The sequence below is a fragment of the Xenopus tropicalis genome, chromosome 1 (genome assembly GCF_000004195.4).
Source record: "Xenopus tropicalis strain Nigerian chromosome 1, UCB_Xtro_10.0, whole genome shotgun sequence".
Lineage (NCBI taxonomy): Eukaryota > Metazoa > Chordata > Amphibia > Anura > Pipidae > Xenopus > Xenopus tropicalis.
In genome coordinates this window covers 162941955-162956206 of record NC_030677.2, presented here as the reverse complement: position 1 = coordinate 162956206, position 14252 = coordinate 162941955, and the positions used below count along the sequence as shown (strand labels likewise).

The window sequence follows — 14252 nt, the reverse complement described above, 5'->3', positions numbered from 1 at the left end:
TGATCAAAGACAATGTCACTGGATCTTTTTTAAAACAAAAACAACCCTCACACGTGTAATGCATTCCTAAAACCGATAACGGTTACCATTTTTTATATACGCAGTACTAACTTTTGGCACTAGAGAAAAAATAGTCCTAGCTCGCAAATACGGCCAAATTTCAGAAACGGCTGGCGCAATGAAACACAGCGTGGGTTGAGATTTGACTGTACGTGCTATCGCCTGGGTCTTTAAAATGTACCAGGTCGTGCATAGATATTCATGCGCGGGCCGGCAGGGGAGGAGGTGGCGCCATTTTGTCAGGTTCTTGGGAGTCTGTAGCGGAAGACGAGCGAGGGGGATTGAAAAGCCGCTGCGGCGCCAAGACTGCCCCCTGCCCGGTTTCCAGTACGTTTGGGCTTCTGTTTTTATTGCGACAGTTTACTGGGTCCGCCATTTAGACTTTCGGAGCAATGGCAGATGTTGACAAGCTTAACATCGACAGCATCATACAGCGACTGTTAGAAGGTGAGGATGGTACTCGGGAAGGCCTGGCCGGGTTTCCTTACACTCTGTCACTTTACTTTCATGTGGTGGCAGGGTTGAAAGGGTTGCCATTAGCTATGTATGTGAGTGAGCAATGATGTATACACGGTGTTATTATTGGGGCAGCGGGGTTTGTAGCATCCTGGCTGGGCTCCTTGTGCTGAGATTGATATGGCAGTTGGAGCGGCTGTCAGCCTGCAGTTGCGTTACGGAGCCGTTACCGGAACAGGACTTTATTCTATACTCCGGTACATACAGGGTGCCGCTCTGATTGCTCATAGTATATATCTAGTTAATCAGGCTGTTGTACGAGTTATTGGCCGGACTGGCCCAATATACATTGTATAGAGGCGATCCGCTGGCTCCTAGCCGCTGCATGTGTATTCCATGTGCAGAATCCGGATTCACCCAGTATATCCGATCCTTAACACTGCGCAGCGCTCCATACACCTGGGAATCGCAGCGATCCGTATAGGGACCAAGGTGCTTCAGACTTTAGATTGAACTATGATTATTGCTCACTCCATAGGGGGCATGTTGTGCATTAGCTGATTATTTCCATTTGCCTTAGTTGACCTTCATAACTGTGTATATTGCCAATAGGTGGGGGTTATCCTGACCCTGTGCCACAGCTGTGCTGCTCTCACTCGCAGCTTTACTGATGCACTATATGGGGGAGTTGGAAGAATAGATTGTGTCATTTTGTGTAGTTTGCCTTTAGTTATGGGCAATGGGTGAGCAGCAATGACTGGATCTATTTTCATTTGTTGTTCTCATTAGTAAATTAATGCTGATGTGGTGTGACTTTAATGAGGAAATGTAAGCTACTAGCTCTGTGTAGAGGTGCCATTACATTTTCTTTTTTTTTTCTCTAACACTTTTTGCTCCTCGGTTCTCTATTTGGCAACTTAGGCTGCAATTCCCTTGTGGGGTTACAGGTCCTTGCAACCAGTTACTTGTTTAAAGGGCAACTGTGATAGGAAAATTGTTTACGGCTAATAGACCCTGCAACTCGGGTGGAAGAAAGCAATACTATTAGTGGGCATCTATTTATGGTATATAGTCTATATACATATATTTATGTATATGTAATGAGTTAACTGACTTACTCATTGTGAACATTCCTGTTGTGATGCACGCATTCGCATGAATGTGCCAGCTTATGTTTAGGCTCCAAATATGGCTGCCCACTTTACACTACCTCCTGGTGTGGACAGCATAGCCCTATTACATACAAAGCCAAAGTGTTTTTTGGGGCAAAATGTATAGTTTGCCCCAACCAGAATGCAGGCTTAATTAGCCCATATTTTCTGCGGTGAATGCAATTTTCTTGTTTTCTTTCTACTTCAAATTGAAGTACAAATAGTGAGTAAAAAAGGACATAATAAAAGCCTTGCAATGATTCTGAATTCCTAGTTCACTGACTTGCATTCACATGGCATTTTAGACCTTCAACTGTGAATATAAAGTAAATAAAAGTCAAGATTTTAATTGTATAAATCTGCAGCATACTAAATGTTAATGACTAAAATTCTGTAGGCTGATATGCTAATGTATTTGTAAGGGCAAAATATAAGTGGTTGTGTCCAGACAAGACAATGAAACCTTGTTGCTCCTATATTTTACATATATTAAAGGGGCATTATACCCAGTTTTCACCAGTAAAAAAAACATTGGCTGAGCTGGAAAAGAAAAAGGGGGTCAGCAAAAATATTTGCTTGCCCCAACACTCCAGCTGAAACCGAAGTTCTCTTGCTGTAGGCGATCAGATTCTTCAAACAACTGTCGTACCACCTTCTGTAACTATTAGTCTAATATTTAGGCGCAGGCCGAGCAAGGCTGGATTCCACCCAGCAAAAAACACATGGGGAACAATAATACCTCCTTTCTCAACATTTGTTTAATAAATAGGGGCTGAATATACTTATGTCTTTTGTTTTAATTGTGAAAAATCTCATTTTTATTTTGTGAGCTAAACAGGAAAACTGAAGCTATTCCATGTTTGGTCCTTGCGAGGTAGATTTTTAAAAATTGAAATGGGCAAAAAGTGTTCCGTAGAAGACCTATTTATTGATCTATTGTTAAACAAGGGGGGATACTGCACCTTTTAATGGAGACATATTGGATTTTTGAAAGTCACTCTCGTGTTGGTAACAATGAATAATATATGGTGCCTGATTCAGTGCCCTTAAGTGTTTACTCTGAAAATGTCACATTTAGAGAAGCTACCCATAGATCCTCTTGTCTATTACAAATGAGATGTGGGCTTGTCCTGACTTCTCCAATTTAAATATTGTGGAACGACCTAACTTAAACTGTTCATGTGAGGAAACCCACAAACATCCAAAAGCTGAAGCTGTTCTGTATAGAGGAATGGGCTAAAATTCGATGTGCAGGACTGATCAACGTTTGCTACAAACATAAAACATGTTTACATTTACTAATTCACGAACGCTCCGAGCGTATTTTTGGTGACTTTTTCGTACTTTGCGACAAAATTTGTGCGACAAAATCGTATTGTCGCGCTGAGTAAGAACGTTTTGGATACATTCAAGCTTTGGTATCGTGACTTTCCTTGGGCCAGGTTGGAGCTGCACAGTGCCATTGATTCCTATGGGAGAATTTCCTTGGGCCGGGTTGGAGCTGCAGAGTGCCATTGAGCCCTATGGGAGACTTTCCTTGGGCCAGGTTGGAGCTGCAGAGTGCCATTGAGCCCTATGGGAGACTTTCCTTGGGCCAGGTTGGAGCTGCAGAGTGCCATTGAGCCCTATGGGAGACTTTCCTTGGGCCAGGTTGGAGCTGCACAGTGCCATTGATTCCTATGGGAGAATTTCCTTGGGCCGGGTTGGAGCTGCAGAGTGCCATTGAGCCCTATGGGAGACTTTCCTTGGGCCAGGTTGGAGCTGCAGAGTGCCATTGATTCCTATGGGAGGCTTCCAAAATCATGCACAGAAGGATCAAAGTCGGAAAGGGTTGCCTGCATTTTACGATTGTTCGGTACGAAAATTTCAAGACTTTCGGATCGGCAATACGATATCGTGACTAATGAGATTTTTTCATAAGCATATTCGTGATATTTGCGATCTTAAGAAATTATCGTATCCAATCCGAATTTATCCCATTTGGGATTCGAACTCATGTTTTCATTTAGTGTATTTATGTATGTATCTTACATCAAGCAAGAACATAGTCCTACAAACTGCAGTTGTCTATGAGGCTAATACATTGGTACAAAAATCAACTTTACATTGATTGGTCATTCACATTCTTGGTTGCTATTTTAAAATTGTACTTGTAGTGTCAATATAGAGTGGTGCCATTGCAGTATGAACATCCTTTTTAAGTATTCTGTTGTACTAATTTGCATTATTTCTCCCCATAATATGCTAGAACCAGGCTGACTGTTTAACATATTAGTCAATTAGAAACCAGATAAAGCGGTGACTGGCTACCTACCTACCCTTGCTTTTGGGTGAGGATTATTGGTTACAAGTGAGTGGTGTGTCTTGATGGACCACAGTGGCTCAGCAGCATTTTAAACCCTTATTGAGGTTGGGCTTCATATATTCATGACTACAGGATGTGATTTTTCTAAAATATCAACCCTTTTTAGTATACTATTTTCAAAATTGAATGTCATGGTTTATTATACCCTTTATGTTGAACCATTTAATTTTGTTCTAGTTAGAGGATCAAAACCGGGAAAAAATGTTCAGCTTCAAGAGAATGAGATTCGAGGGCTCTGTCTGAAGTCTCGGGAAATCTTCCTCAGTCAGCCAATCTTGCTTGAGCTTGAAGCTCCTCTTAAAATATGTGGTAAGTGCCGTGTTTAATTACCAGTGGTTATGTTGGTAGAGTAGATTCCACTTACCTGCCAGTTAGCAGGGCTGCACAAGTTTGATCTGGTCTAGTCTACCTATACATGTCACTTCCTGCTTATGGTAGACATAATGCTACCGTTCATGAATAACCTAGTTCTGACTGGAAACTTATTAGTCAAACCTGTACAGACATCAGAAATGTGTGCAAACTCTCTCTGCAACAACTGATTATCAAGCATCTCCACCTAATGGTGAGCAAAGGCCACTGCAGCTATTAATAAATCTCTTCTCCCTAAGGAAGCTATAGCAATAGTATTGGCAACATGGCAAATTCACTTATATTGATAAATGAACCTATTAATGCCAAATTACTCATCCCTAAATGGTAAATCTTTTTTCAAGAAATGGTTGGCTCAGTTACAAACAGTAAATGTATTTACCTTTTTAGTCTTGTTGGCAAAGGGGGCCTAACCAACCATTTTGTGTGTTCTTGTATATGCCATCTGAACCTGTGAGATGAACTGAAGCTCCTCTGTACCAACAGATGTTTGATAAAGTACAGATTTGGGATTCCTCATTTGGAAATCCATTATCTAGAAAGCTCTAATCTATGGGAAGACCATCTCCAAGTCCATTTTAGGGTGAAGATACACAGAGCTACTAGTAGCAACTACTTTTTCATGGCTACTAAACACCAGAAAATACCCTGCCATAGACAATACTGAGAATTACCACTGCTAAAACATATGTAGAGACAATTATCAGTAAAACATCAACATTGTCTATTTTAGTAGCCACAGCAATTAGCTGCTACTAGTTGCCCCATGTGTCTTCACCCTTAGGGCTGTGACAGACGGGGAGATTAGTTGCCCGCGACAAATATCCCTTGTCACGGGCGACTAATCTCCCTGATATGCCATCCCACCAGCTAGAATGTAAATTGCCGGTTGGATGGCATTTCGGGGAGATTAGTCACCCGCGACAAGGGAGATTTGTCGAACGGCGACTTATCTCTCCGTGTGCCACAGCCCTTAAGCAAATTACAATTTTTATTTTCTCTGTAATAAATAACCGTACCTTTTGTTGCACAGTGATTTATTTTGTCTGCCTTTATGTTTGGTATAAAATGTTTTTCCCCCCTTCTCTATTGCTGGCCAGCAAACCTTTTTTTCTGTCCACTTTATTTCTCTGCAGACAAAATAATAAACTATGCTATCTGTTTTACCCAGCATTACAAAAATCGCCAAAAATAGTACTTGCCATGTGTGTCTGTTTCCATTCAATACAATGTGAGCAGGAGACATGCACTGAGCTTAATTGGCAATTGGTAAAACCTGCAGCAAGTCTCCTCTAAACAAAATGTTTCTCTTATATGCTAATGACATTGTTGTGCCTGTTTTTTTTTCTATTAATAAGATTCTAAGCTTATAGAGCAATAGAAAGCAAAAGTTATATTTATATACATTTTTTTTGTTAATAGTTTGTTTTGTTGTAACTAAATGTGCCTTTAAAGGAGAAGGAAAGGTAAAAACTAAGTTAGCTTTATCAGAAAGGTCTATGTAAATACAGCCATAAGCACTCGCAGAAACGCTGCACTGACTTCTCTGTGAAAAGATTTCTTGTGTCTAATTCCTGTGCCAGAGACACGCAGCCTTCTGCTGTCTCCCCTCTCCTGCCCCCCCTCCCTTAAGAATGCTAAGAACTCCCTCCTCCCCCCCCCCCCCCTTAGGAATGTGGATTTCAGCCAATCAGTAGGAAGCTGACTCAGTCTAACTGAGCATGTTCACTTGGTCTGGGTGTCTGTGCAGGAGTGAAGCATTATGGGAACTTTCTTTACACAGCTCAGCGTTTTTTCTTCCTGTTTGGCTTCTGATCATCTGTACAGGACAAATATGGGGAGACTTAAGGGCACTATTGAGAGAACTGAAGGTATGCCTGCAGCTTGAGATTAACTCTTTACTAGCCTTTCCTTCTCCTTTAAGAGCATGGGCTGCTGGGAAAGGCAAACTCACATACTTAAGTAACATACATTAGAACTCCAGATCTCAGAGTATAGGGAAGCTGCCTGAAAAGAGGTAACTGAATGTGCGGTGTTTTATTCTGGAGTTGGAACTGTGCTTTCTGTGAAAAGTTAGCAAAGACGGTTTTGTTTTGATTTTTCGCTCTGGAAATAAATTTATCTTCCAACAACTGCCAGCTCCTGATCTTTAAAAAATGCTGTAAGTACCCACACCCTAACAACCTTGTACTTTATTAGGTTAGCTTTATGCTATGGTGGCCCACATGATAAAGACCCCCTTATCCACAAAACCCAATTTCAAGTTTGGCAGATCATAGATCCTCTATCTGAATAATAGAGGTCTGATAACTGTTAGAGGTAATGCTTGGCTACTTCCAATGTGTAGACTGGCTTATTAAAAAAAAAAAAAAAAAAAACACTTTAGGAAGGGCTCATACTATGTTGAAAGTAACTGAATTTATCAGCAGCAAATGCTTACATCACATATATATCCTTTATATCTGCCCTTTGGATGTGTATGTTACATGTATGGGTTTATTGTAGGCTTTTAAAAATGTTTGATGTATTTTCTCCATAGGCGATATTCATGGCCAGTACTATGACTTACTGCGATTATTTGAATATGGTGGTTTCCCACCTGAAAGCAACTACCTGTTCCTAGGAGACTATGTGGACAGAGGGAAGCAGTCTTTAGAAACGATCTGTCTTCTTTTGGCATATAAAATCAAATATCCAGAGAACTTCTTCCTCCTCAGAGGCAATCATGAATGTGCCAGCATTAACAGAATCTATGGCTTTTATGATGAGTGTAAGTACCTATGTTTTATTCTGTTTCACTTGGGATAGGATGTTGGCAAATTCATATTTAAAAGCTAAAAAATATTTAATGGGGTAGTTCTAGTTAACAAAATCTTAGACAAAGTGTGTGCTATTTTAGGACAATTTGCAACATGTCATTTTATTAAAATTTTTAGATTTGAGTGTAGAGAGCTGCTGAACAATTATTTGGTATTTGGTGTCATGTTGTGTGTGTGTGTGTGTGTGTGTGTGTGTGTTTTTTTTTTTTTTTTTACCCCTACAACTAGTCTCTTAAATCAGGGGTCCCCAACCGCCGGTCTGCGTTTTAGTGGGCCGTCTCTGTGAATATGCTGTGTGCATGAAGCACCGCCTGAAAAAAGGCACGTAGAAAAGAGTCACGTCTTTATAGGCGCAATGCATATGCGTACACAGCATATTCACCGCAAATTAAATGAATGCGCCGGGGGAGGAAAGCGCAGCACGGATCACCCTGCACATATAAAGGCGCAGATGGACACGCGGAAGAACACGTTGCGCATATAAAGGTGCGAGTGAATGCTTAATTGCCAGGCCTGCGCGCAGGTAGTTATTTTGAATTCCTGACTTGGGGGAGTTTTGGTTGAATAAATAAAAACAAGATTTATTATCAAATAAAGCCTCCTGTAAGCTGATAGTGTGCATATAGGCTGCCTAATAGCCAATCGTAGCCCTTATTTGGCTCCTCTATGAACTTTTATGATGCTTGTGTTGCTCTCCAAGTCTTTTTACATTTGACTGTGGCTCACGAATAAGAAAGGTTGGGGATCCCTGATGTAGATTCTGTATCTCAATCCGCTCAACATCAGCTCTCAGCTGCTGCCTAGTCTAGCGTAAAGCCCCACCCCTTTTCTTTGCTGACCTCTCCTTTTTAACGGTGAAGATGGTCGAAGAGGTGTCTACTGTACATGCCTGATTTCCATTGGAGCAGACACCTCTTAGACCATCTTTACCGCTAAAAAAAGATCTCTGCAAAGAAAAGGGGTGGGACTCCATGCTAGACTAGGAAGTATCTCAGAGATCTGTAGTTGAGCTGCTTGTGGTACACAAGCAGACTAAGTACAGACTTATGCATGTGGGCAGTACTATTATCTGTGTGCAGTTTTTTTGTTTTGTGGTGTTTTTTGACAGTTGTATTTTTTTTTTTTTATTTATACACAGGTAAAAGAAGATATAATATAAAGTTATGGAAAACATTCACAGATTGCTTTAATTGTTTGCCAATAGCTGCTATAGTTGACGAGAAGATATTTTGCTGTCATGGAGGTAACGAACTGTTTGGAATTTTGCAGGTTTCTTTAAAATGTCACGTCAGTTATGTTTTAGATCTTTATGTATATCCCTATTGCTTGTATACGGCTCAGTGCTCTTCCATCCCAAAGGCATATACATTCTGTGTGGTGTCCTTTGCTCCCATTTTTGTTAGCTTGCCAGTCAAGGAGCCCATTTTAAAGGTTTTCAAAATTGTTTAAAGTAAACGATCCACTCTACCCAGCTCCAATAATTGCTCTATCATGCTAAAAGATTCATGTTAAAATCTTTATCAAAATAATTATAATTTACAGGATATTCATGGCTTGTGTATTACATCTTTATAAATGGAGCTTAGTGATGTCATCCATTATAAAAAGTGCTTTGTGATGTAATTTGTCAGGTGACTTAATGAAACTTGTGTATTATAATAAATAATATACCCCCTGTTGTAAAATATGAAGATATTAGAAGTCGCCTTGGAGTTCTGTGACTTTGTCCTCGTACTTCTATATGGTCATGAAACACCTATATTTTACAACAGGGGGTACATTATTCACTATATAATACTCAATCACTATATAATACTCCATCACTATATAATACTCCATCACTATATAATACTCCAGTTGTAAACAGTCATAAATAATTTATGCTAAGGAAGTAACCCTGCCACACATACCTAAATTAAAGGCAAGCTGAAAAATCTGCTTTAGAGCCACAGCAACCAGCTTCCGATTTTAGTAGGTTTGTCTGGAAGTGCAGCGCCGCACCTTGGGTCTTGCAGATTGTGTGTTTTACCTTATTGGGAGTGTACAACCGGAAGCATTTTTATAACCGTACTTTTGATGAAACAGTGAATGTAATAAATCTGAAAGATAGAGCTGGTCCTCTAAGGTGTTTAAAACCTGCAACCCAGATACATATTCATATATGCTTCGAACGCTTTATTAAGGGTTAATTTAATGAAAACATTTCCAACTGAATGTGTATTTAGTTTGGTGAATGGTTTCCTTTCACAAACATATACAGGTTATGTAAAGGGGATCTGGGACTGTATATTGGTAATTATTGCTGGATATCTTAGTACCAGCAGCTTTGGTAGCCTTGATTAGAAAAGGTTCACCTGCAACATTGCCTTGCTAAGAATTCTAAAAATGAACTTTGTTGCTGGTGGGAGTTGGGCTTGACTGATGCTTTTAGCAAGAATGGAGTTAAACTGCACAAATCATTACATACCGAAGTGATTTGCAGTTGAATGAAGTGTTAGGTAATGTCTCTCATAACCAGATCATGTGGGAATTATACCAGTCAGCGGTGGTTATATTTGCTGCTGTGCATATGAGCCTGCGGTAGGTGTCTAATCCTCAAGTATAATGTAAATTGAAGGCTGCCAGTGCTTGGACTCCTTATATTCTAGCATCTAAGTCTGTATTATGTTTGTATCCCTGCTTCATTCAATTGCAGTTTAGACCAGGGCTGTGGAGTCGGAGGCAATTTTGGGTACCTGGAGTCAGAGTCGGCAAAAAATGAACCGACTCAGACTAAATTTAATAAATTTAAAATTTAATAAAATAATTTAATTTAATAAATAAAGCAAGTTTAAATGTCCCAATTCACAAACAGTCATAATTAATTACTTCTCTGCTATAAGAATAAAGCCCAATGCACGCAGTGCATAAACACGTTGAGTGACCATGAAGCTTTTCATTGACTGTATGAATGTATAAAATACATTAGCATATTAAATACAGAGGAGTCGGAGTCGGAAGTATCAAACTGAGGAGTCGGAGAATTTATCTACCGACTCCACAGCCCTGGTTTAGACAGACTGCACTGAAAAAAATTTTTAGGAACTGTAACACCATTTTTGCAAGTTTTGCATTTACTTTTTATACATAGTATTCATATTGTTATGCTGTCAATGATGTGCCATATTGCAGCTCAGTCTGATCAAAGTTAACTGCCCCAACTTGTTACCTAGCCTGTAATCACAGCAGGCTTTTTATTCTCCAGCTGAATCCCAGCATTAATGAAAAAGGGTAGGAGTGGTTTGGTCTAGTTACAAGTGTATTTTGTCTTTAAATATCTAGCAATCTTATACTAACATGTGACTTTATTTTATAGGTTTGTCTCCAGACCTTCAGTCGATGGAGCAGATCCGACGAATTATGCGTCCTACTGACGTTCCAGACCAGGGTCTTCTGTGTGACTTACTTTGGTCTGATCCTGACAAAGATGTCCTAGGGTGGGGTGAAAATGACAGAGGTGTATCTTTTACTTTTGGAGCTGAAGTGGTTGCAAAATTTCTACACAAACATGATCTGGATCTCATTTGCCGAGCTCATCAGGTATATTGTAAACTAATTGTGTGTTTTGTCTACCTGTAACAAAAGTGGGTTAGTGTATTGCGTATCACAGGATCACTTATGGTAAAACCACCTTGTATGTTTTTCAGTACAGTCTGTTGGCTAAAAACATTCCATTTTGCTTTCATATACAACATGCTGCTAACTTGAGCTGTAAGTTCTGACTTGTACTGTTTCTGAAAAGTGAAATACGCAAAACAGGCTTTGGGTTTTTGTTCTGCCTAATGTAACATTTGTTTGGAACCCTAAATTAATGGCGCTTTTTCTTTTTCAGGTGGTTGAAGATGGGTATGAATTTTTTGCCAAGAGACAACTGGTTACTTTGTTCTCAGCCCCAAACTATTGTGGAGAATTTGATAATGCTGGAGCAATGATGAGTGTAGATGAAACGTTAATGTGTTCCTTCCAGGTAAGATTGGGTATATTTTTAATTCACTTTCAACATGGAAAAAAAGTGTAATAGCAGTGGAAGAAAGCCTATGCCCTGTAGCTAGCTACTTCCTAATTGGAGACCTTTTTGGCTCGGTCCTGTAGTTGGCCCAGTGGATGATGTGGGTTATACATCAGGCGAATGACCGCGTTGTAGTTGTCCTGTTCTTGTGGAAGTTTCTGCTTGCCTATAATATATATTTTTTTTATATTTTTTCTTGACTGTTACAGTAAGTATTGTGTTGCCTTAAGCACATGCCCTCAGGTGCCTATAAATAAAATACATGTCTTGCTGTGCCAAGCAGTGACATTCCACATGTCTCACTGTGTTAATAATTCCCTTGTAAGTAGGAAGGGAAAGTTTGTGACTGGCCTGTAAATGTCCCTGTGCATAGGTTTTGCAATATCTTGGTCCTTACCAGCACACACACCTGGAGGTACACAATTTTAGCATGTTTGTTATGGACTTTCAGATGGCTGTATGATCTTTAATAACCTGGGTACTGCAGCAGAGGTTTTTCCTGAAATACCAGAAGTGCTTGGGATATGATCATCTGAAGCTATTCTGTATATACTAAAATGCATATGGAAAGTTGTTTTTTTTTTTTTTTTTTTTTTTTTTATAAATACGCACCAACATTCTACAGCTCTATACAGTAAATGGGGTTATACATTGTACATGCAGACTTGCATGCAAATGTTCTCAATCATATATTGCTTTTCCCTGCTATCTGCCTCAGGTATAGAAGCAGGACAGTTACTTTTCATTCAGTATTACACAAATACACAACTTGCCTAATAACAGTGCCCACAAAATGGCACCTGCCTACTTTTTTTTTTTTTTAAATTATTTTCTTAGGCTAGCAAATCCCCTTTTAGCTTTATTTTGCCATTTAAAAAAAAAATTTAATTAAAATACACCATTAATGCCATGATACACTATGAAATCATGGGAAGTAAAGCCGTGTAATAAATGTGTATCAGAATAGAATTATAGTCTATAGTTTATTACCCGCAGATAAACCCTCCTGTGTTGCTCTCCACTTAGTGTTCTAGGTGTCTGATACTGAATTTCTTTTCTTTTTCAGATCCTAAAACCTGCAGAGAAAAAGAAGCCTAATGCAAGCAGACCTGTAACGCCACCACGAGGCATGATCACAAAACAAGCAAAGAAATAAAAGCTTTTTCTTTTTGGACTTGTATTATAGTATATAATCTCATTTTTTTAATTGTGTAATGTGTCCTGGTTAGGTCCATCTAGATGTTTGTGGCTTTTTTTCTGTTTCCTTTTTAATGAATTGTATTTGCTACAGCAGTCACTTCTTTCTCCTCAACGCCTTTTTCTATTGGAAAGCACATAGGCCATGTTATCTCCTGAATTGCGTCCCTTATGCCAGTGTTACTGTACACTCCAAATCTGTATGCTTCATTATTTCCCTTTATACAGTCTATCTACATACATTGTAAAGGCTTTATAAAATACCTAAAGAGGGCACTAATGGGCTAGTGAGAGAATGGCATGGCTATCATTCGCATACTGTTTATTCAAACCACTGTGAACATTTTTTTACTTTTGTTTTAAAGGGATTTTTTTTTGTCATGTTCTTTGTATGGTTGTCAATATTAGATTTCCCCTTGACCTTGCCAGCATCACTGACTCGATGTATATTTAATTAAAGCACATTTCCCGTACTGTATACTTTAAATAAAAGCCATTATTTTAATTGTGTTCTACTTCCTACAACCTTTATCTGCATTGTCAGTGTATTGCTCATGTCTTCCATAGCTATGGAGATGGGTCTGAAATTTTAGTGTCTGCATGGTTTATTACAATAAAGTGAGAATGGTTATTAAGACAATGCACTTCCTAATGGCATTACATATTTTTTTTCTTTTATATTGTAAGAGGGAAACAAAATTCCACTCCATGAACTTGCGAAGACTTAGGACATGCCAAAGGTGTCACTTAATGTTTACTGGTCTCATTTTTTTTTTTCTTAATAAAAAAAACTTTTGTTTGAGCCACTTTGTACAGGTTTTTTTTTTTTTTTTTCCTTATTGTATGTTTGTGTACAATGCAGGGCTTTTGGCGCCGTCACTTTTCATAATGATTCAAGCCATTACGTAAATGCATAGACTTTGCACATCAAAAAAATATTTTACTATGTCTTGTCATGGAGGCATCCGTTTATGTACTCAAATTTTGTTTTAAGTTGTAATAGGTCAGTGTCAATACACATCAGTTTTAAATCAGGATGCACTGAATCCAGGATTCGGTTTGGGATTTGACCAAGATTCAGCGTTTTTCATCTGATTCTGCTGAATCCATGGTCCTGGCTGAAATGAATCTGAATCCTTGCATAACATAAACCAGAAAAGAGTAATTGTGGGCAGAATGTTGCACTTTTCTGGTAATGTCAACATACAGTAGTTTTGATAGGTCTAGGGAATTGTAGGAAAGGTGTATGTCCAGTTATTCCAGACACTGTTGAATTGAGGCATAGTGCTATTGTGTATGGCTGATAGTTACTCCATTTGTTTGATTTCCTCGACTTTGTCCTGTAGGTCAGCTTTAGATGGGGTATCCCTTGCTGTTTTAAGACTTATGAGTCTCTGGGCTAGTGAGAGGATATAGTTGATGAGCTGTTGACCATCTTTTGTGAATGTGGGAACAGTTTTCCCCAGAAGATGGATCCAGGAGTCCAGTTTAATCAGTTCACAATACCTTTTGTAGTAGCTTCTTTACCAGTTTGCCAGTAGGGGGTGATTTTAGGACAGTGCCATAGCATATGGGCGGGTGTCCACTGTTCCCCACAGTTCCTTCCTTCCCTTCCCGACACGCATAGGGGGACCTCTTTGGATTATCCCATATCTTTTCTCAGTCTTGTATTGAGATGTCAGCTGGCAACTCTGTTTCCCAGTATGTCATACATGTGGATTTTGGGACTTCAGCTGGGAGAAATAATGTATCAAGTTTGTGAATTGTGGGTCTGTCCTGGTATG

The 14252-nt window shown here is 39.3% G+C and overlaps 1 protein-coding gene across 1 annotated transcript; it reads left to right on the top strand.

Moving 5' to 3' along the window:
• The first annotated feature begins 274 nt into the window (after nucleotides 1-274).
• Nucleotides 275-13269, top strand: ppp1cc (protein phosphatase 1, catalytic subunit, gamma isozyme). Its single transcript, NM_213670.2, is given in 7 exon segments — nucleotides 275-507; nucleotides 4210-4341; nucleotides 6944-7174; nucleotides 8362-8466; nucleotides 10579-10802; nucleotides 11095-11229; nucleotides 12338-13269. Coding segments are annotated over 7 exon segments (972 nt in total). The 5' UTR covers nucleotides 275-452; the 3' UTR covers nucleotides 12428-13269.
• The last annotated feature ends 983 nt before the right edge of the window (nucleotides 13270-14252 follow it).